The sequence below is a fragment of the Mesoplodon mirus genome (genome assembly GCF_964341445.2).
Source record: "Mesoplodon mirus genome assembly, chromosome: 12".
NCBI classification, from domain to species: Eukaryota; Metazoa; Chordata; class Mammalia; order Artiodactyla; family Ziphiidae; genus Mesoplodon; species Mesoplodon mirus.
The window spans coordinates 26,582,556-26,606,260 of NC_138988.1; the positions used below are offsets into that span (position 1 = coordinate 26,582,556).

A 23,705-nucleotide genomic window follows, 5' to 3' on the forward strand; every position below is an offset into this window, starting at 1 on the left:
AGCAGAAAGGTACCTGAATGAGGAATAAGAAGACATGACTTTAAGAAGCAATTATATATATTGTCCTGGCTGTTTTCATTGGGGAAATCATTTAACTTCAAGATTCAGAGGTAATGAGTGATCATTACTAATGGGTGGTGATGTGGAAAAACGATTAAGATCAAGGGGCCTGGCATCTAGTTGCCTGGGTTCAAGTCCTAGCTCTCTCACATGCTCGCTGTATGATTTTAAGCAAGTTGTTTGCCCTCTCTAGGCCTCAGTTCCTTCACATACAAAAAGGGTTATTATTTGGTCCTTCAAAAGTAAAGTGAGATCAAGTGAAATAACACATGTAGGGCACTTAGGTTAAGTCCTTGTCTCTATGTATTAGTGTTACTACTACTTGTGTATATTTTATGATTATCTCACAATGAAGAGAGAATAGAAATAAAAAACAATATGATGATAATATACTGACCAAACTTTATGTTTATACTCTCCTGAAAAATTTTGGAATGCTTAATTTTATTTACAGATAGCATATCATTGTCTTTAACAACCTCTTCCTTAGTTACAGTTAGGGAGCCTCAATATAAACCAGATGCTCTGCTGGGGTTTTTATAAACACTGTCTTACTGAACCCTCACAGTAACCCAAAGATGTGACTTTCATGACCTTCATTGGATGGCCTCGGACCTGAGGACAAGCACAATCATGTAATCTGCTCAGTGTCCCATGGCTGGAGAGAAGAGCCAGCCTTCCAGCAAAAAGCTCATTCCAAAGCCCAGGCTCCTTCAAGCCCCACATTACCTTCCAGGTTTTTCATGGGATTCTTGCTGTCAACCAATTCCTCCCCCATACCCTCCTGAAACAAACAGGACCCATCACACCAGGCAAGCCAATGACTCTCCCATGAGTAAACATTCAGGATAAAAAATTTTATTTGCATAGGGATATTAAATTAAACCCCCCCATCCATTCATGTTTTTCTCCTTTCTACCACATTAATAAACACAAGCAGATAACTGAGGTACTCATTAATGTAGCCTTCTAATGTTAAGGGCCATTGTTGAATTAACCTACCAATTTATGAACAAAGATGATGTATGTGTGGTTTGGGGTTATACGTTTTCCTTCACGAATGGGCTATCTCATGACTAGGGAAAAACCCCATCATTATTCTCAGAAAGAGGCTTTTCAACTGATGAACAAGCGGCACAGGCTGGCAGAGCCCACGTGTTGAAGGGGCAAAGGCACAGCCCCTCCAGATCACATTATCAGTGTGAATCTCCCCAATGGCCCCTCGTCAGAGTGAATTCCAGGAAGCCTTCTCCCCAAATCTCAAAGAGGCAATGTCTTCTCCTTAAGAAAATTACCAGTTCTGCCTTCTTCGTCCACCAGACACATACACCTCTCCCTGTGCCTAAAGTGCCCGGGACTTAAAGAACAGTCTAGGGTACATGTTTTGAATCTCATGACACTTTGTATTCAGGCCACAAGTGACAGGGACTCGCAGTGAACCTCTGGCCCAGGGCAGCCAATCCATAGCCTGATATGGCCTGGGGCCAACGGTTGTGTCCCCTGAACAAATTATCTGCTGAGCCAATCGTATTCCTTCTCTTAGGACGTGAGATGAGAATCACAGAAAGAATGAGCTCAACGAGCAGCAGAAAGGGAACACACCAAGAAGGCAGTGGGACAGCGGCCAAGGCACGATACTGGCAACACTCTTGCTAAGGCATTGCCTTGAACCCAAGACCTGAAGCCTGGGCCTGTGCCAGTCCTCGCGCGATTATTTCCCTAAGAGTTCTTTCTCCTTCCGCGCTGCACAGTGGGCACGCCTGCAGCTGCCCTCTTTCCTCGACAGTTGAGTCAGGAGTTACTCTCCTTCACAACCAAGACTGACAGCTAAACCTTTGTTTCTATGGGAGTCCCTACAATTCCTCTTCACAATGGAGATCATGAAAGGTACTTGACACTCCACCCAATGTGCTCTCAAGGATTCATTTATTCATTCTCTATTCTCTTTCCTCCCTCCTTTTTTCCCCTCACTTCCTTCAACCAATACTTACTAAGCACCTACTGCCTGGATGTTTTGGATTTTTTATTGAAGTACAAAGTATTGAAGTTTTATACTGAAGTACAAAGTACTTCAATATAGTGTTGTGTTAATTTCTGCTGTACAGCAAAGTGATTCAGTTTTGTATATATATATATATATATATATATATATATATATATATATATATATATATATACACATTCTTTCTTATATTCTTTTCCATTATGGTTTATCTCAGGATATTGCATATCGTCAATTGCCTGGTTCCTATGTTCAACTGCCTGGGTGTTCTGGTGGGACTTATGAATGCCCCTGGAGGTGTTCCTACCATGTGTCAAGCACTGTGTTAGATATTTAGAATGTACTGATGAACAAGACAAACAAGATCCTTGTTTTCACAGAGCCTTTAGTCTGGGTGAGGAGCTAAAATGTAAAACAAAGTCACTAAACAGTGTGCTCTGGGAGCCATCAGGAGACTGACTTCATCTGGAGGGACCTCCCTACTCAGAGAGGTCCTCCCAAAATAAGTGATGTTGGACTTCCCTGGTGGTGCAGTGGTTAAGAATCCACCTGCCAATGCAGGGGGCATGGGTTCGATCCCTGGTCCGGGAAGATCCCACATGCCACAGAGCAACTAAGCCCGTGTGCCACAACTACTGAGCCTGCGCTCTAGAGCCCGCAAGCCACAACTACTGAGCCCATGTGCCACAACTACTGAAGCCCACATACCTAGGGCCCGTACTCCTCAGCAAGAGAAGCCACCGCAGTGAGAAGCCCGTGCACCGCAATGAAGAGTAGCCCCCGCTCACTGCAACTAGAGAAAGCCCACGTGCAACAAAGACCCAATGCAGCCAAAAATAAATAAATTAAAAAAAAAAAAGAAGTCCAAAAGAAGTGATGTCTAAATTGACACCTGAAAAGAGAAGAGGAATTTGCCAGCCAAAGGGGGTTTGGTGAAAAAAGAGACTGTGTGTTCTAAGCACCGGAAGGGGCATGTGCAAAAGTCCATTAGCCCAGCAAGAGACCATCACCAGGCCCCCCAAATATCTAATAAAGATGAAATGTGTACAGAGCAAGAAACAGGCTTTTAGTATAAGAGTGAAAAGGGTTGAGGGTGGATTTCCTCCAAGTTTTGATGATGCATCAGTTTCAACAGACAGCAACATTCTCTCTTGTGGGTTCCAAAGAGACCAAAAAGACTGGGGCAAAAGCTAGAGGATGGAGAGTGGTTGAGAAGGGCTCAGCCCCACAGGGAGCAGAGATACTTCACACCCAAGTCTTCACCAATTATCCCATGATATCCAGAGTCTTCTAGATTGGAGAAAATTGCCTCTTATCATCACCATCATCATGATCACAACTATCTTTTAGTTTTGGAGGACATTTAGTAGTTTACAAAGTGTTTTACTTGCTTGTTCTTACTTAAAATTTCCAAAACTATGAGAAGGTAGGCAAGGGGTGTTGTCCCCAAAATTCAGTGAGGAAGTGAGGTTCTCACAGGATGGCTAAGCTAACAGAATGAACGAGAATAATTACAAATATAGCCAAGGTCAAAGACATGCCTGCAGAAGGAGAAGACTCAAAGGAAAGTCATTGTTTTGTAGATGTATTCCTTAGAGGCTTTTTATTATTTTTTTATATTAACCTAAGACTATTTTTCTTACCTGAATCAGGAAGAAATGTGAATCCTCTGGGGAACAGAGAACTAAGGGTGATGTTTCTACTTGAGCATAAGAGCAGGGTTCTTCTCCTATTTTTATCTGGGTGATTCCCAAGAGTCAGGTGTACCTGGGTATTAGGGTGTGGTTAGTAAGTGCCTTAGAGTGGTTGATGCTATAAGAACCTTTGTCTACACCCTGGAGAATTCAGTTGGATACATGTAACTCTTTCAAGAATAAGCAATGTCTATGGATTATGATCTCAGAAAGATCAGGAAGACTGTCTCCCCACACCTCAACAAAAAAATTCCTTAGAACTAAGTTCCTGCAATTCTTCTTTTCCTTTAGGTCCAACACTGGCCACTCTGGAATGTTCCTTGAATGCAGTTATTCCAAGGAGCAATTCCTTAGAGAGTCACACATGCTATGGTAAAAAAAATCCCTGGTAGCAAGGTATAAGGGGTGAGGGGCTCAAAAGAGGCACACACGTAACTGTGAATATAGATTTTCTATGTCAGAACTTTGCCAAGACTCTAACTTGCAAGAAGTTGCCATAATGTTATAAATTACTCTCCAGTAGATTTCTACTTCTTCCTTTTTCATCATTCCCAGAATCACTCAAATTGTTATCATCATTATCACCATCATCATCACTATCAACATCATCACCTTCACAATCATTTGCTGAGCACTTTTTATAGCCCAGGCACTACGCAAGGTGGTTTATGTGAATTAAGTCATTTATAGCAATCCTTTGAAGTAGCAACTATTGATGTTATCAGTCCCATCTTACGGATGAGAAAAAAATGATACCTAATAAAGTTAAATAACTTGCCCAAGGTCACCAAGCTAGTGGAAGAATAAAATTGGGATTCAAATCCATAGGTAGTATTTTAATCCTTTTTTTCTGTACTCGTGGGGCAAAATACCAATGTCTTAATGAAACTCAGAAAAGCATGAAGGGACAAATCCATTAGCCCACTGGGGAGCTTCTCTTTTATGAAAAGTGTATTTATTGATTCATATTTCATTTATACATGATTTTTGTCACTTGAGAAGCTAGAAGTTATAATTAAATCCAAATTAATGTAGCTTTGAAATTACATCCCACCCTCAATGGCAGATTGCTGCTCATAATTTAAACAAGTTGTATGTTAGAATTCCTGTCTTATTTATGCTTAAAAAAAAAGAGTTGTCTGACTCATGCACAGGTATTTTTAAGAAAATAGAAAAAAAAGACCCATAAAATAAGATTAAATTATTGGCTTTATAATCAAAATCTTTTTCTATGTATTTTAAATGAAAAGATACTGATTTTTAATTAGAACCTACTCTACCTTGGTTAATTAATAACCAACAGAAAATAAAACAATATCAAAGACAATTGATGTCTCTTGAGTTAGTCTCTAAATATAAACACTCCTTGGCATTTTCAGAAAAGGCCTGAAATACATATCAGAGTGGGTGAGATAACCACTGCAAAATCAGATAGCATCTGCCTTTTAACGTTTCTGAGGATTAGGGATAAGTTACAGCAGGTGCCTGTCGCATTGAAGGAAGCAGAAGAGTGTAGCATTTAAGAGAACACGGTTTGGAGTGAGAATGTCAAATCTTGGCTTTACCATTTCCTACAATTTTGCCCCTGATGAGTTATAAATATCCCCTGAATTCCGTGGTGAAATGGGAATGTAAGCCATACAGATTCAATACAATGATGTATGGAAAGCACTGGAATATACTGCCTCATATGAAGCCTGCATGACAGAGGTAGCTACTGTTACTTCTCTCCTTAAGAGTTTAAAATGATAACTATATTATATTATATTATATTATATTATATTATATTATATTATATCATAAACATGCTTACTGTGTTATTATCAATAACATGATCAGAAATACTATTCATATCAAGCAAGCAGTATGACGTTTGAAAAACAGAGATCAGAATTCAGATTCAGGAATGAAGATTAGGGAAGCAGGTGCCTCCATTTATATCAACGAGCTCTATGCCTCGTACATCAGACATGATGCATCTCTGGATAAGCTGGCCTCCTTTGGAAAGGCAGAAAGGAAAGGCAGAATGGAGATATGGAGTCCAGGGGTTGTAGCAGAAATGGTAGCAAAATGGGGGACGGAGGTCAGAGAATAAGAATTAGAGGAATGAAGCAAGTTGCCCCAGCAGTTAATTTTAGAGGGATGGAGTCTGGACCTGCCAGCCAAGCAAATATCATTTGGGGGAGATGAAGTCCCTTTGATGCCCTTACATGTGCACCAATTCTAGTCCTGGACAATTTGGAACTGTTGGGGTCCCTACATTCCATTACACATAAATCCACAGGTGCAAATCCAGAGCCTTGTAAATAATAGAGAGAAAAAAGAATGTATTAAGAAAAATGCTTTAAAAGGAAAAAAAAAAAAAAAGCAGGCCAAAATTCTACTGGCAAAGAATTGAAGTAGCAAAATAAGAATGATCAGTGGAAGGCAGGATTCTATACCAATTTAGTAAGTCTGAGAAATAAGGTAAGTTCAATTAAAAAAAATTTTTTTACCATCTCCAAATGATGGTTTAAGACATTTTTCTGGACCTATTTTATCATCAGGGAATAAACAAAACAGACCACCAGAGTCAGTGCTGTGTCCTGAATTTTGGTTTTGACCCAAAAGATAGCGGAAAGTCCCCTGACCTCATTTAAGTAGAGATTAAGGATTTGGAAGTTTTGCCTCAAGGTCTTTGAAGTTGGCTAAAGCTTTTTCCCTGAAGACTTGACCTTTATATGTTGTTTAAACTTTAAATCTACTGTATACATGAGCCTTTCCTAAGCAAAGAACACATCAATAAAGTGCATTTTCCCCCCAAGGCAATAAATCTTAAAGTGGAGGATGTATTTAGAAGTAATACTGCTTCATATGGTCAATCCATAGAAGATCATTTTTTTTTTAATTACTCATGTGCACAACTGTGGACAAGTGATATGCCTGTGATTCTTCCTGAAGACCACAGCTTTCCTTCACCCTCTTCTCTCCCCACTGAACCTCAAATTACACCCTTTGGGAAAAACATCAGTTTTAACAGTTCAGAGGTATACATCTATGGTTATACAAATTACAAACACACGTACCCACATTCACACACAAAACTATATTGTCTTTTTTTATTTTTACAAAAATATTGTATGCTATACATTAGTCTGAAATCTGACTGAATATATTATCCATGTGTTGATTAAAAGAAGGAAAACCGAAAACCACTTTTTTCCATATAACAATTTCATCAAATACTAAGAATGAAACTCATTTTTCTGCACTTAATTTTATCAAACACAATTACCTATGCTGACTGCCAGCGCAATGCATATTAATTTAACCCATCTTTTTAATGACAGTATAATATTTCACAGCATGCATGAATCATACATTAACGATTTTCCTATTAACGGACTTACTAATTGTTTCCAGTTCTTTCCTCTACAAAGGATGTTGCAGTAAATAGCCTTGAACATAGATCTCTACATACACTTTTACTTCTACAGAATAAATACTGAAAAATAAGAAGGATTGTAGTTCGAAGCCTTTCAAGACTACCAACTTTGAAGCTGTTGCACTATAGAACAGGAGAAACCGGGTGTTTTAGTGCTCTGTCGTGCTCAATTTACACTTTTTGCTGATCACTACTGTTTACCGAGCACCATGAAAGGCACCTGTGGGGAACACAGAAGCAAACAGAACAAATTTCCTGCCATCCAAGAGCTAGAACTCTCTCGTCACTATCTCCCACAGAAAACAAAGAACTCAGAGTGACTCTTCACCCATGGCATGCACAGAAGAGATATTTCCCTTTCTCCATTTTGATAAACTTTCTCAAAGCTTCTATGTCCCTGCTCTCATCTCTCGACCTTAGCTCTTTCAAAAGGTGGTGATCAACTAACTTATCTGACCTTTTAAGGTTTCACTGGTCCCTTATTCAGGTTCTCTCCCACAAATGAGAGGCTAATCACTGATTTACAAGCAAAATCCCTTCTTCCTTAGAGCCTTAGAGGCCCAGAAGAGAGAGGAAACCAACTATACATAAATCAAAAAAATATTTTAAATGTAATAAGTTCTCTCTCCCTCTCTCTCTCTCTCTCTCACACACACACACCAAGAAAAAACTATAAGGCAGTGTGATAAATTCTCATGAATAAATGAATGGATAAGATGTAATGGAAGCCCAAAGAATGGGGTGAATCATTCAGTTTGGAGTAGAGGAAAGGGGAAGAACCAAATATTAGAGAAATCTTCACTGAGGAGGTAATATTTAAGCTGAGGTTAAAAGACAAACATTTGTTCTCAGCTTGGGCTGTGAGGGAGGGCATTCCATATAGTATTAATAAGAATAACAAGAGCCTTAAGGTAAAAAGCGCTTTGGAGTTTGGGGGGCTCCTTGTATAGCTTAGGGTGGTAGTCCTCTAACTTTAATGTGCATAAGAATTATCCGGGGAGCTTGTTTAAAATCCAGATTCCTGGGCACCCACCTTCCCAATATTTTTATTTCATGTCCAGACATCTGCATGGAAAAAAAATTCATCCAGGTTTACCACACTCTGAAAGATACTCATAGAGGCTGTGTATGGGGAGTGACATGAAATAACATTGCAATAGGACTGAAGGGGATACAAACTAATGTTTCAGGTGAGTGACAGTGACAGTGTGAAACAATAAGAGATTATGTCAAAAATGATGCCAGCCCTTTGAATTTTGTTTTGAGAGACAATGGCTTGACAATGGAGCCTTTACACTGAGCAAAAAAATCACTCTTCCACAGAGAATGTTTGTTGAATGGCTGAATGATCGAATGCAGACAGAACTCTGAGAAAGTCAACTGAAAGCTGCCCAGACTGTGAGTCCTGCTTGCTTTAACCGGTGGCTGTGAGGAAAACAGTTTTAGAATAGCTATCCCCAAACCAATAGTTCAAGCCTTCCAAATGCTGTCCTGATGTTATGTCCGGTTGATATATTCGTGCATTTTCATGCAGTTTTACAAACAAGGCAAATGCGATTACCCTGTAGATCATCCACGTAAGCATGTACCACAGTTTGTGTGGCCAAAGCTAGATACTGGGCCTTGGAGCTAAGACCTGGGAGGACAGAACACGCTCTTACATAACTTCCCAGCTAGTCAGTGATAGGGCCTGTGATTAATGCTACATGACGGGCTCTGAACTTTCTGTTCAGATAGGTTTGCTTGCCTTTCAGAGCTCCTAGCAAGAGAATGTGTGACCCGCAGATTTCACTCTGAATAACCATCATGCAAGCATCGACAGTAACATTGCTCTGTGGCCCCCTGGGTAACTGTTTCTGCACCTCACTCCTCTGCCAACAGATAAATTGCCCTAGGACTATCAAGTTGTTTTTTAAGGGGACAGAAGAGAAGAGTACTATAAATTCCTAAAGCCCCGTCGCTGAAGCAAGCTCCACAGAGAAGGCTGGGAGGTTCTAGAAGAAATCAGAAAAGCCCTCGAGAGCAGCCAGAGTAGAGAAACTCTGAGATGGGAAGAAGGAGTCCCGCTCTCGACGGCACTATCTTTCACAGCCTCGAAGCTTCTCTCTCCCTGGAGCTCCGGCTGCGGAGCGCGGATCACAGCGCTTCCAAGCATCCCGGGCGGGGCGGAGAGCTGCCCCAATGCTCACCAACTTTCCCAGCTTGGCAAAGCCCTCCCCGCTCGCTACTCCGCTCAGCTCCGGGTCCCTCCTCTCACACCCTCACCCCCGCAATAATCCAGGTGAGCAGCCAGAGCCCAGCGGCAGCTCCCCCATCAGCTCCCCGACCGGTCTCCCCAGGAGGCTTCTTTCCCCAGCCCCTGAGCGTGTGCAAGCGCCTCGGTAACATGAGACATGACACCTCGTCTAAGCGCCTGCAAAAACTCGTCCACGCTCCCGCCTCCAAGCCGGGACCCTACATCCTGTCCCCGCCATCCCGGAATGGCACCTGGGGAGTGGGGAGGATTGAAGGAAGCGGCTTTTGCATCCCAGGCTTGGAGCAGAACCGAGCAGACAGCACTGCACCCGACCTCTCCTCACCTACTGGCTCGCTGCCTCGGTCCCCTCCCCGCACACACACACCGCTACTCACCAATTCCAGGGCTCGCAGGAAGGCAAGGGGCTCCTTCAGCACCCGGAAGGTGCCTGCCGAAGCCAGCTGTGGCAAGAGAGAGAAAGAGACAGCGTGAGGAAGGGGCTGGAGACGCAGCATCCGGACCCCAGGGGCCCCGCGGAATCACCCGCGCTGCCCAGTCGGTCCTACCTGGCTCACGGGGTCCATAGCTCGCCTCGCTTGGGCTTCTCACCCAGCGGTGCCTTTGAAAATGAAGTTCGAGAGCCACTACCGTCCTCGTCCTCAGAGCCAGAAGCCCCCTTTCGGGAAGAGCCGGAGGAGCTAGGCCGGGAAGAGCTGACTGACCGGCGCGGGCTCGCGGACTCTGGCTTCTCGAAGCTTGCGCGCGCGTACGGTGAGCACGGGCGGCGAGGGTGGGAGGGGCGGGCGGGGAGGCGGAGCTGCTGTGGAGGCGGGAGAACGGGACGGCGCTGGAGCCCGCCCAGCGGCCCGGGGGAGGCTGCAATTGGCCAGCTGCGAGGTCCGGAAGGGAGGGCGAGGAGGTGGGCGACGCCCAACCGCGACTGGGAGCGGCGCTGTCCTTCGCGCCCGGTTCTCTGAGGCTCCAGAGCAACTTTGGTGCTGTAGGTTTGGGGAAAGTAGGCTGGCACCCTCAGGAAGACGGTCCCCTGCCTGAGGACGGGGTTTCCAGGTAAGAGAGAGAGACAACCCACACCTTACGTGGGGAGGTGTGTGCGTTCTGGTGACTTCTGAACACCAAAGAAAGACTGCTGACTCGGTCATTCCTCTGAGCCTTCATGGAACGTTCTCCATGTGACCAAGCAGTGCCAGGTGCTGGGATACATCAAGGAACAGGATAAACACTGCCCGTTACCTCAGGGGTAAGCAGAGGGTCAGGTCAGGGGGAAGGGAGCTAGAGGGGGAGAGGGGAAACGAATGAATCATGAAAATATGGGACAGTGTGCCAGGCAGGTAATCCCATGGCCACTGTGTGAGGTCAGGAGAGAATTATAATGTCCATTTTTTAAAGTAGAAAAAAAATAGACTTCGCGAGGCTGAATTAGCCAAGCTAACATAGCTCATGAGGGGCTAAACAGGGATAGGAATTCAAGTTCCTTCAAAACTCATGCTGTTTCTACTGAGATACTTTGCCTAAGATACAACCCTCGAATGAAGCTCCCCCAGTCCATCATAAATAGGCCTGAGTGCATCCCCACCTCAACTCATACTCTTTCTCCCTTAGTCTGCTAAGCTTGCCAAAACTAGTAAACAACAACAAGACAATTGAGTTCTTTCTATGAATCAGAAATTGTGTTAAGGGCTTTATAAACATTACTTCATTAAATATTCACAAAACCCCCATGGGTTAGTAACAGTGTTATTCTCATTTTAGAGATGACGGAATTGAGGGCCATGGAAGGGGAGTGCAGAGAATGAAGCCAGAGTTGAATTCAAAATAATCAGAAAAGAAGGAGGAGTCGTCTTCAGCACCCTTAGCCATTCCACCATGTAGTTGATATGTCCCCTTCCTTCTCACTCCCTTTGGACTGGACCCCATGTATGAAGTGGTCTCCCAGCAACACAGATAGCCCATCTGTTTACTAATAAGATTTGCCAAAAAGGTCTGGAGTTGGGGGATGGGGGGAAGAGGAGGAGGGAGAGTAATTAATATTCAGGAGTTGGGGAGAAAGATGCAAATGAATAGTTTAGAGTCTGAAAGGGGAGGCAGCGGGCCAAAACTGGGTAAGAAAGAGTGTCCAATGTAGATGCCCCCTGCCCATGGATTTTGTTGGAGAAAAACTAGAAAGTTAGTGAGTCAGAACTCCAGAGGGCTAGCTGCACCATCTGCAGCCAGCCAGTTTTGTTCCTACTGCTCTTCCTACATGCAGAGAGAGTCTAAAACAATTAGAAACAAGTTGTTTCAAAAATAAGCCATTATGCAACTACAAATACTTACCGTGTGTCCTGCAGTTTTTGCATATGATTTTGTGTGTGAGGTTATTTAACGTCCTCAAGACCGCAGGTTTTAAAAAATCTGTCAAAGGGAGTCAACAACATTAATTTAGCTGGTTGTTATGAGGACTCGATGAAGTTTTGTAGATAACGTATCTTGGGCAGAGTCTGGTACATCATAATCTCTCCATGTGTATTAGTTGAATTCCTGACTGCTAACACTTCTACAGAAGCAAAGGTGAAGGCTCAGAGGCCCACATTAGAGGCGTGGTCGATTGTGGCACCGTCTTGTCACTCTCTGCAGTGCCCCTCCGCTATATATCCTTGCCCATTTGAACTCAGGAGTTGCAGTGTTACTTGCTTTGGTCAGTGGTTGTGGGCAGAAGTGATGAATGCATTTCTGAGCGGAAGTTTTAAGAACCCCTTCATGATTTGCCATCTTGTTAATTCCCTTCTACTATGATGAATACAATGTACAATATTACACAGAGGCTGCACTCACAGCCTGGGTCTTGGCATAAGATTGATGTAGTGTAGAGCTGCAACTGGACCTTGATGGATGTGGAGCTGAGCAAGAAATGAAGTTGTAGTTGTAAGCAACTGAGATGTTAAAGTCTTTTGTTACTACAGTGCAGCATAACCTAGGCTGATTGATACAAGGGTTCACACAGCTAGTAAGTAGCTGAACCAAGATTCCACCCTGTATGACTTCATTGTCCTTGAATCCTTCCTCTTTGCATTATTGTCGACTAGCTTATGCGGTATAACACCTCCTGCATATGTTTAATAATGATGATAATTATCATAATGGCTTATATCAATTCAGTTCTCGCTACATGCCAGCCACTGTGCTAGGTACTTTAAATACATCATCTAAGCATCACCGCCATCCCCTCTTTTATGGATAGTATATCCAGGTTAGAAAGGCTAAGTAATGTGCCCACGGTCATCTAAACATTTGTATCTCTTTAGACGGAGAGATTGATTTATTTTAAATACCACCCACTTGCATTTCATTTGAGCTGAGAACTTGGCGAGGATGAAGTGTGATGACTGAGCCTATTCCCCCAGGCCTGTCTTCACACCCAACATTCCTCCTTGCTAATATAGTGGCAAATTTTCCAAGTCCTCCGAACACCATGTGAAGGGAGCCAGAACTGTGGCAAATGGCAATGTAGTCACTTAGACAACAATTGCACATTGTCAGGGGATGCTTCTCACGTTCCAGAAATGTATGAGCTGCCAACAGCTGCGTCACCAAAATAACCCAGAGTTCCATATCCCATTTGCAATGTTAAATACTTCGTAGACATTGGGGCTAGAACCTCTCTATTCGGACCTGGAAATAACATTAGGTTCCTTTAAGAACTAGGTTGGGAGAAGTAGGAGGGATGATAAAACACTGCCACGATATTACTCTCAGTGACTGAGGGTGACCCCTTCTCTTCTGCCCCGTGATGACGAAAGATAATTTCCCTCTTACAATAACAAATCTCTTGAAATGATTCAATAATCCTGTTAACATTGGTGGAGAGTAAATGATCCATTTTAGTGCCCTGTATTGATTATCTAAATCAAAAAGCTTCCAAATTCTTCATTTGTGTTCAGGCAGGAACTTATAGTTTGGAAGATTTCCTTTGACATGTCAAAGCAATACATTCACTTGCTGCAGTGGTTTCAATAAAGGGCAATGTGGACCCTTCCTTCCCCCAAGAGACATTTGGCAATAATTGGAGACATATGAGGTTGTCACAGCTGGGCGGGGTGGGTCGGTGCTACTGACACGTACTGGCATCTAGAGGGTAGAGGCCAACGATGTTGTTCAACATCCTACAATGCAGAAGACAGCTGCCCACAACAAAGAATCAAATGGAAAATGTCAGTAGTTGCCAAGGTTGAGAAACCTTGACTTATGCATTCGACAAGTAAGGACTGCCTGCTAATGTGGGTTAGTATTGCTCTGTAAACTATAAACAGCTTGACAAAATTCCTGAATTCACAGATCTTACCTTGTAGTGGGATATACCATAAGCCCAATTTGTTCAAGCTCCAATATTTGATGACAAGAAAATAAACAAAATTCAAAAAACCATTTTGAATCTCAAAGAGGGTTAATCCTGAATCAAAACTACCAAAAACCAAAGTACCAGCCTGCTGTAGACAGACTTGAGTTATTCAGGCAAATTAAATCTCATTCTCAGGGAATAACATACCTGGGTTTAATCTTCCTATATCTCTTGTGGCAAAAAGGAAAAAGTAATTTAAAATTTTATCCATAGCAACTTAATACAGGAGGAAATACTACCCACACGTTATGATATTTAGAAGTACGTAAGGAGTGAAAGTCATTCAAAATATTACATATTTCACCCTCTGCTCATACTACTAACCTTATCTTTCCAAATCTTTTCTTAACTAGTGAGGGTGAAAGCAAAAGCCAGTAGCGTGTTTGTGTAATATTTATTTGTGTGTTTGGTTTGCATGGGGTCACTGGTACACAGGACAGGAGATGGTGTGGAAGTATTTTCAAGAGCTCTAATTTTACAATAAAGACAGCATTATCTCTCCACCCAATGATCAGGTAAAGTCATCTTTACTTATCTATGTTTCAGTCTTAAATGGCTTCAGTAACATGTAAGGATGTGTGTTTTTTGTTTGGCTTAAAACTTCGTCACAAAATAAGATTCCATAGGTTTCCTATGGAATTTTTAGCATTCAAGTAGGATCATTCGTGATTAACTATCAGAACTGATATAAAATTTCAAGGGTGGTTGGCCAAGGTGAACTCACATCACAAAATGCTTTTGCTATTTCTACTTCCATCTTTGTTTTAAACAAAAGTTATCTGTGTCAGTATGACCAAGCTTTAATACCTGCCCATTAGAGGACCAAAACTCATGTCAGAGGACTTATTATTGACCGCAGGGAATAATGGTAACAGTAATCATAATAATGACTCTTGCAATGTGTTAAGTAGTTGCTGGACAGAATGCTGAGCACCCCTATAGGCATACCTCATTTAATATCCTCATCAACCATATAAGTATGTACTGCTGTTTCTTGTTCAGACAAGAAAACACAGGCTCAAAGAAATTTAAAAATCTCAGCTAAGCTTTTATAGATAGTAAACAGCAGAGTCATGATTTTTCTCCCACCCTCATAACTTTGCAAGAAAAAGAGGATATGCAGTTTCCATTGCAAATCTGAAAAAGTCACAAGCTTTAGGCAAAAATATTTTTCTTGCTGAAACATAAACAAAATTCCTCTGCAGAAAGAAAGTAAAGTTGGGCACCATTGTCTGTTACTATGCTTATGGCTACTACTACTGTTATTCCATGAACACAAGTAGAAAAATACCCTCCCCTCTCAAAGGCTCAATCATTCTAATTATTTTTGTCATTCATCATTAGCTGTGTTTTCCAAAATGCTCATCATTTTTGACGTTCTCCTTGGATCCCTCATTTTCACAGACTCATGGATCACAAGAGCATTGAGTTAATTTCACACCACTCACTGCAATTTTTTTTTTTTTTTTGCGGTATGCGGGCCTCTCACTGTTGTGGCCTCTCCCATTGCGGAGCACAGGCTCCGGACACGCAGGCTCAGCGGCCATGGCTCACGGGCCCAGCCGCTCCATGGCATGTGGGATCTTCCCGGACTGGGGCACGAACCCGTGTCCCCTGCATCAGCAGGCGGACTCTCAACCACTGCGCCACCAGGGAAGCCCTCACTGCAATTTTTGAATGAGGTAAATTTTTCTTCCCCAGGCAAGAGTCCAGCATAAAAGGTGATGACACAAGTTCTGGAATCAAATTCACTGAGTTCATCATATGCTGGCTTGATCACTTCCTAGGTGTGTGATCTTGAACAAGTAAGTCCCTTAAACTCTTGTCACTCAGTTTCCTTATCTGTAAAATGGGGTTAATAACTATACCACCCACATCACGTCACTTTGTAAGAAAGAATAAAGGAGTTACAAGTTAAGCACTCAGAAGAATCTAATACAGAAAGTTGCTAAAAGGCCAAGAAATATGACCTACCCCAGTGGTAAGGAGATGGTTTATGATATTTGCACCCCAAGTAGTTACCACACAACCACTACTTATAATAAACACTTTAGAAAAATCATTTGTTTTCTTCTATTTCCCTTCTTCTTTTCAGAATTCATATTTATTTTCCCCCAAAATACTTCTCTCTTTTTGGTTGGTAAGAATATTGAGTCATTCAAAACATTTTTAGGAGGAGGCTTCCTGATACACCTAAAAAAATAACAGTTCAATATGAAAGTTTTTTTATTTCTTTAATGTTTATAACTAGAGCTTTGGCAGGGATTTTTATAATTTTCTTAAAAAATAGTTTTACTTGGCAGTGCTTACAATCACTAATAATTTTATTCTTGTTTTAAGAAACATTTATATATAAAAAACTTACAGACGATGAAGATAGAAAAGATCAGATGGATTCTCTCATATCTTTAATAAAAGTATGTAATCCAAATTGTATTGCATCCTTTTAATTTTAATAAATTCTCCAGATGGTCTTTAGACCTTGTGTTGCAATATGACAAAATGGCTTTTGCATCTGCTCTGAACAAGGCAAAAGAAAACCTTACCCTGTACAGTGATTCTAAGAACACATTTACTTATTCCTTCCTAATCTAAACCTTTAAGTAAAAAAAAAATTAAGTCAAATATGAAACATTAGAAAATTGACTCCTTTGGTCCTTCATGGTCATATTCTCTGCTGGCCTATGTTCTTTCACAGGGCTTGACAGCTGTGTGAGGACCCTAATGGAGCCACTCACACAGAGAGAAGCACAAATCCAGAACCTAAAATTAGGTTTTACTAAATTATATTGCACTGCACTTTTACACCTGCTTGGCAAATAATACCCAGAAGAAAGGTACAATTACACAGGCTCTTTGCCAGAAATAGAAGACAGGTTAAAAAAAATATACTAAAAAAGAGAGAAGGAAGGAAGCAAGAAAAAAAGGAAGCGAGAAAGAGGGAGATGAGACAGAAAATGAAAGAATCCTGTCCCCAAACCATGGTCAGCAGTTATCATCAACAGCATCCCTGGAAGTTACTTCTATTGAGAGTTTGCTATGTGCCAGGCACTATGATAAGCTCCTTATAACACTATGAGTTTGTTATTATCCATATTTCTCAAATAATGAAACTGAAGCATCGACAGATGAATTGCTTGCCCAAGTTCATACAACTAAATGGAAGTGAAGCCAAGTTTGAAGCCAGTAATTCTTGAGAGTTTGAACTTATTTTAATACCTTCTAATTATCCAAAGTCTAAAATATGCATCTCTCAGACCACAACTGTAAACTGGAGATATTGATGAGCCTTTTATTTCGTTACCAACCCTAATTACCTAATTAAATAATACTAATTAAATATTATGGAGATGATCACTTACATTCTCAATTGTTTCTAATTGTGGTAAAGAACACATGGATATCCAACCTCCCCAACACCTTTTGTTGAAGAGATTATCCTTTCCCGATTATGTAATCTTGGCAATCTTGTCAAAGATCTGTTAAATGTAAATGCCTGTGTTTATTTCTGGGTTCTCGATTTTGTTCCATTGGTCTACGTCTGTCTTTATGTGGGTACCAACTATTTTAATTGCTGCAACTTTTTAATGTATTTTGAAATCATGAAGCATGACACCTTCAGATTTGTTCTTTCTAAAGATTGTTTTGGTTATTTAAGGTCTTTGTGATTCCATATGAATTTAAAAATTTTTTTCTGTTTCTGTGAAAAATGCACTTGGGATTTAAATGGGATTGCGTTGATTGTAGATTGATTGCTTTGGGTGCTATGGACATTTTTAACCTTATTAAGGATTCTAATCCATGAACACAGATGTCGTTTTGTTTATTTATGCCTTTGATTTCTTTCATCAGTGTTTATAATTTTCACTGTAAAAGTCTTTTACCTCCTTGGTTAAGTTTATTCTTATACATTCCACGTTCTCAATCTTTATATGCTCTTTAGTTTCAGTCTTCCTAGTAATGATTTTTGGAACATCATTTGTTCTCAAGAAAAGCACTGTTCTCATTTATTTTTCAAGATATCCAAAGGATATCTTGTTTTACCTTAGTGTTATAGGACGTTAAATACTAATGAGGTGACATGAACATGCTTGATTAAAAAAATAAATTGAGCTATTAATTCATGAAAAGACATGGAGGAACCTTAAATGTACGTTTAAACATTGGAAGCCAATCTGAAAAGGCTACATATTGTATGATTCCAGCTATATGACATTCTGGAAAAGGCAAAACTATGGAGACAGGAAAAACAAGAGTGGTTTCCAGGGGTTAGGGTGGAGGGAGGGATGAATAGGTGGCACACAGAGGATTTTTAAGGCAATGAAGATACTCTGAATGATACCATAATGATGGATACATGTCATACATTTTTCCAATCCCATATAATATGCAACACCAAGGTTGACCATAATGTAAACTATGGACATTGGGTGATTATGTTGTGTCAGTATAACTTCATCAATTGTGAAAATTATACCACTCAGGTAGTGGAAGTTGATAACAGGGGAGGCTATGCTCATGGGGGTGGGGAGAAGGGGGTATATGAGAAATCGCTGTGCCTTCTGCTGAATTTTGCTGTGAACCTAAAACTGCTCTAAAAAATAATTTCATTTTAAAATATGATAGATCTAGCAATCCCAGGTTGATGTCTTGAAGTAAAAAAAAAATGTTAATCACTACTTAGTGCTGTTATTTCTCTAGCCAAGGACCTATTATGCTCAATGGTAGAATAAGAAATGGAGCATGTTTATGAAAGTCTTCATTTAATGAAATGAGTGTTGGATTACTTTTTCCTTAGCATGGTTTAAATTAACCAGGAGAAAAATGTAATTTTCTCTGATGGCTTTTATCTCGCCATATAAAGATTAATTAAAGGTAATGTTTTTTGGTTTAATGTGTAAGTTGCACGTGTTTGTGCATATGGAGAGTTTATGGAGAGAAATACAAGCACATTAACACTTCTGGCAGCCTTTCTTCTCTTTATTTTACAGATATTTTAAGAGTAATACATATAAAATTTCACATAATATAGAACTACTTAAGGTAGAAATTCCTCTTTACTACCTACTACTTCCATTGCCCAGAAGAATATACAATCTCTTGTATAGAGATATATGTGCATGTGTGTGTATATATAAGTGCATATATTAGATATACATGCATATATACACATAAAATATATGAATATATTTGCATATATTATGTGTATATATATGTATATGTATATATCCCCCAAATATAGTATACATACATTATTATATATTTCAAATAGTATATATGCTATATTTTACAGAAATGAGATAATACCATGTAGATTATTGCATGGCCTACATTTTTCACTTTACATTTTATCATGGTGGGATCTTAGTTCCCCGACCAGGGATTGAACCCATGTCCCCTGCATTGGACCACCAGGGAAGTCCCAGGCTTTCCATATTTTAAAAGCAGTTGTGTGAATACTCATTTCAACTTGAACCCTCACACCTACCTTTCCATGGTCAAGCATTTGTGAGGAAAATTCATCATTAGTTACTTTCTGTATTCATAAGCACATCATATCTTTATATTATTAGGAAAATAGAATTTATGCTTATATTATAATTGGTATAATATATATTGGGGATACTTAAATATATAAATGGATTCTTAGTCATTTATTTTGTATTTTTATTTTTTATAAATTTATTTATTTATTTGTTTTTATTTTTGGCTGTGTTGGGTCTTTGTTGCTGTGTGCAGGCTTCTCATTGTTGTGGCTTCTCTTGTTGCAGAGCACGGGCTCTAGGTGCGTGGGCTTCAGTAGTTGTGGCTGGCGGGCTCAGCAGTTGTGGCTTGCAGGCTCTAGAGCGCAGGCTCAGTAGTTGTGGCGCACAGGCTTAGTTGCTCTGTGGCATGTGGGATCCTCCCAGGCCAGGGATTGAACCTGTGTCCCCTGCATTGGCAGGCAGATTCTTAACCACTGCACCACCAGGGAAACCTAGATTCTTAGTCATTTATTATCACTAAAGTTATTTAAAAAATCTTTTTCACAAATATTTCATATAAGTAAAATTACCTTGAAATTGAAGATTGACACAGTGAAGACATTACAAAAAATAGTATATTTGGGAGACTCACTTTGAATGCTAAACAACTCCATTCAACTCCCCCATATAAAAACAGGTTCGATATTAAGTTCTCTAAATTTTCAAAATATTCCATATTTTCCATGAATATTTTTATATAAACAGAAACGATCACAATCAATCACATGCCTCGTATGTATCAAGAATGGACTGATTGTTGTGATCAACGATCTACAGCATGAAGTAGGGATTTGCTCAATCCCCAGTCTTTCTGCTGCCTGGATGTCGTGTTATTATTGACTGGCACCTTCATCTCTTTAAAGGCTCTTTGGGGACTCTTTTGCCTCACTTATGACTTGGCATGTAAAGTCACATGTTAAATTCTGTGCTCATTTTGTCTGTTTGCACGAAGAATGATTATTCCATGGTGTGAAATAATGAATATTCAAGTGACAGGAAATCTGAATTTGTGAAACCATTTCTGAAATTCTTAACCATATCAGAATATTTTTGCTGAAATGGATGATACTGAACAAATTGCCAGGTTTTGTTTTGGTTTGTTTCCCTTCCCTTGATCCTTTTAAAATGTATTTGATGGAGGTGGGGAAGGGCCCTGAGGCCCCTGAAACAAACCTCAGGCATGACTGGATTGCTCTCTTAATAAAATGTTAGATGGTCATTTAAAATAGTCTTGATTCTGAAATGTAGACTTCCCATTCCCATATAATCATCAAAATGGCAAAACTGAGTAGAAGTTTACTCTTCTTCGATGCCCAGCCAGGACCTAATGCAGGTAAGAAGCCTACACATGGTGGAGGGTGGTGTGGTTTGCTTTTTCTTCCTTTTTCTGGCCCTTCCTCTTCCCCTTGTTAACATCTTTCTGACAAAAACAAACAGAGGTCAGTGGAGCAGGAAAGCTCTTAGTTAACTGACATTGTTATAAATTGCTTTATTCTCTTTCAGCCTGAAAGATTTTCTCTTCTTCAAAATGAAATTCCCAACTCCTGTTAGGGACCACTCACCTGGCCCCCCTTAAGCTGAGGCATGTGCCCCTACCTTAGCTGGTCATGTCCTCCTTCTGCAGCTGCTTAGGAACCAGGCAGTCCCTTCAGGCACCCTTTTGTTGGGGTCCTATTGACAGTCCATGAAAGCCTTATGACAGTGCCCTTAAATGCAGCCCAGGATTGGTCCACAGGAAAAACGTATGAATCCTTTTTCCCCACAAACTTTGAGAGAGCATGTCCCCCACAGTTTCCACCACTGGCTTTGACTTCCCCACCATTACCTAACCCAGGATATTTGTCAGATGGGAGCCAGACATCAGCTCACTTTTTCCAATGCCAGGGACACCCATTGAGCCCCAATTTTCAATGAGCTCAGTGCACTTCTGTAGGGTCATCTGTTCTTCAAGCAGCCTAGGAGAGCCCAGGACCACATCATGATTTTCTTGGACCCCGGGAAGTTTTGCCTCCATGGGCCCTTTCTCTACAAAAACATTAACAACTGTATTTTATGACTCTGTTGGTATAAGGATGAATGTAATCCAATCTGGATTGTTTCTTTTTTTCTACTGATTTTAAAAGAAATGAAACCATCTTCATGGTTCCTAGTCATTGTGCCTCTTGAGCAGAGTGGGGAAACCAGTCTCCATAGATGTAACCAGTGTATAGAACAAGTGAGTCTCAGGAGGATGCTATAACAAATACAACTTTATATTTGTTTTCTTCCTGTTAAACTACTGGGTACCAGGAACTATGGTAACAAACACAACAGATACTTTTCAACATTTGAATGTAGCAGTTAAAAAAAAGTGATGTAAAGATAGAATAATAAGGCTAATGGTGCTTAAAAAAAAAACAGAAAAAAAACCAAATGCTTGGATTTGTTTATGTGATAAATTCTCCTCTATTCCAGGCCACACCCCACTTAGGGGAATGTGAGCACATGTTTGGTTTGGTAAGGGGTAGCCATGTTTCACACTGATAATGAGGATAGCAATGTCTTTGTTCACTTGGATGGGGGTCTGCCTGGTTTGAATCACTACAACATCTGCGAACATTGGCAAGGTTTGCTAGATTTTGTGATTCTAGGCTCCATTTCTTCATTTGTAACAAAGGTTTCGAAGAGATGGTCTCTAAGGTGCCTGTTGCTCTGTAACAAGTAAAGGAAGCAAGGTAAAGTGTATTTTAAAATATAGATGAATCTGATTTAAATCCATTAAGTGGACATAGATTATGACTAAATATTGTTTCTTGAACAAATGAAACATCTCATTCATTCAACAATTGTTTATTGAATGTTTCCTTAACACAAACACAATACTCAGTATTGGCATTACAAGAATGAATGCAACAGGCATTGTCCCAGCAGTGCAGATGGAGTGTGAAAGTCTGGTGATCAAATACATCACCCTGTTCTCCACATATTAGTGTATTGAACATCATGGAAGCCAACATTTTTGTTACTGACTGAAAAATAAAAACAGTTTTTACCTAAGGAGACAAAAGACCTATATGCAGAAAACTATAAGACACTGATGAAAGAAATTAAAGATGGTACAAACAGATGGAGAGAGATACCATGTTCTTGGATATGAAGAATCAATACTGTGAAAATGACTATACTACCCAAAGCAATCTACAGATTCAATGCAATCCCTATCAAACTACCACTGGCATTTTTCACAGATCTAGAACAAAAAATTTCACATTTTGTATGGAAACACAAAAGACCCCGAATAGCCAAAGCAATCTTGAGAAAGAAAAACGGAGCTGGAGGAATCAGGCTCCCAGACTTCAGACTATACTACGAGGCTACAGTAATCAAGATAGTAGTTACTGGCACAAAAACAGAAATATAGATCAATGGAACAGGATAGAAAGCCCAGAGATAAACCCATGCACCTATGGTCACCTTATTTTTGATAAAGGAGGCAAGAATATACAATGGAGAAAAGACAGCCTCTTCAATAAGTGGTGCTGGGAAAACTGGACAGCTACATGTAAAAGAATGAAATTAGAACACTCCCTAACACTGTACACAAAAATAAACTCAAAATGGATTAAAGACCTAAATGTAAGGCCAGACACTATAAAACTCTTAGAGGAAAACATAGGCAGAACACTCTATGACATAAATCACAGCAGGATCCTTTTTGACCCACCTCCTAGAGAAATGGAAATAAACACATGGGACCTAATGTAACTTAAAAGCTTTTGCACAGCAAAGGAAACCATAAGACTAAAAGACAACCCTCAGAATGAGAGAAAATATTTGCAAATGAAGCAACTGACAAAGGATTAATCTCCAAAATTTATAAGCAGCTCATGCAGCTCCATATCAAAAAAACAAACAACCCAATCCAAAACTGGGCAGAAGACCTAAATAGACATTTCTCCAAAGAAGATATACAGATTGCCAACAAACACATGAAAAGATGCTCAACATCACTAATCATCAGAGAAATGCTAATCAAAACTACAATGAGGTATCACCTCACACCGGTCAGAATGGCCATCATCAAAAAATCTAGAAACAATAAATGCTGGAGAGGGTGTGGAGAAAAGGGAATCCTCTGGCACTGTTGGTGGGAATGTAAATTGATACAGCCACTATAGAGAACAGTATGGACGTTCCTTAAAAAACTAAAAATAGAACTGCCATATGACCCAGCAGTCCCTCTACTGGGCATATACCCTGAGTAAACCATAATTCAAAAACTCCAGGACATGGAAGCAACCTAAGTGTCCATTGACAGATGAATGGATAAAGAAGATGTGGCACATATATACAATGGACTATTACTCAGCCATAAAAAGAAAGGAAATT

The 23,705-nt window shown here is 40.3% G+C and overlaps 1 protein-coding gene across 1 annotated transcript in view; it reads right to left on the bottom strand.

Annotated features, from left to right (window-relative positions):
• SYNPR (synaptoporin) overlaps positions 1-10,167 on the bottom strand; it is a 290,500-nt gene extending 280,333 nt beyond the window's left edge. The window contains exons 1-2 of the mRNA XM_082639440.1: positions 9,983-10,167; positions 9,812-9,877 (exon numbers count right to left, since the gene is read on the bottom strand). Of these exons, the coding sequence (XP_082495566.1) occupies positions 9,812-9,877; positions 9,983-10,000 (84 nt within the window). The 5' untranslated portion in view covers positions 10,001-10,167. The remainder of the gene's footprint in view (positions 1-9,811; positions 9,878-9,982) is intronic.
• Positions 10,168-23,705: the final 13,538 nt, after the last annotated feature.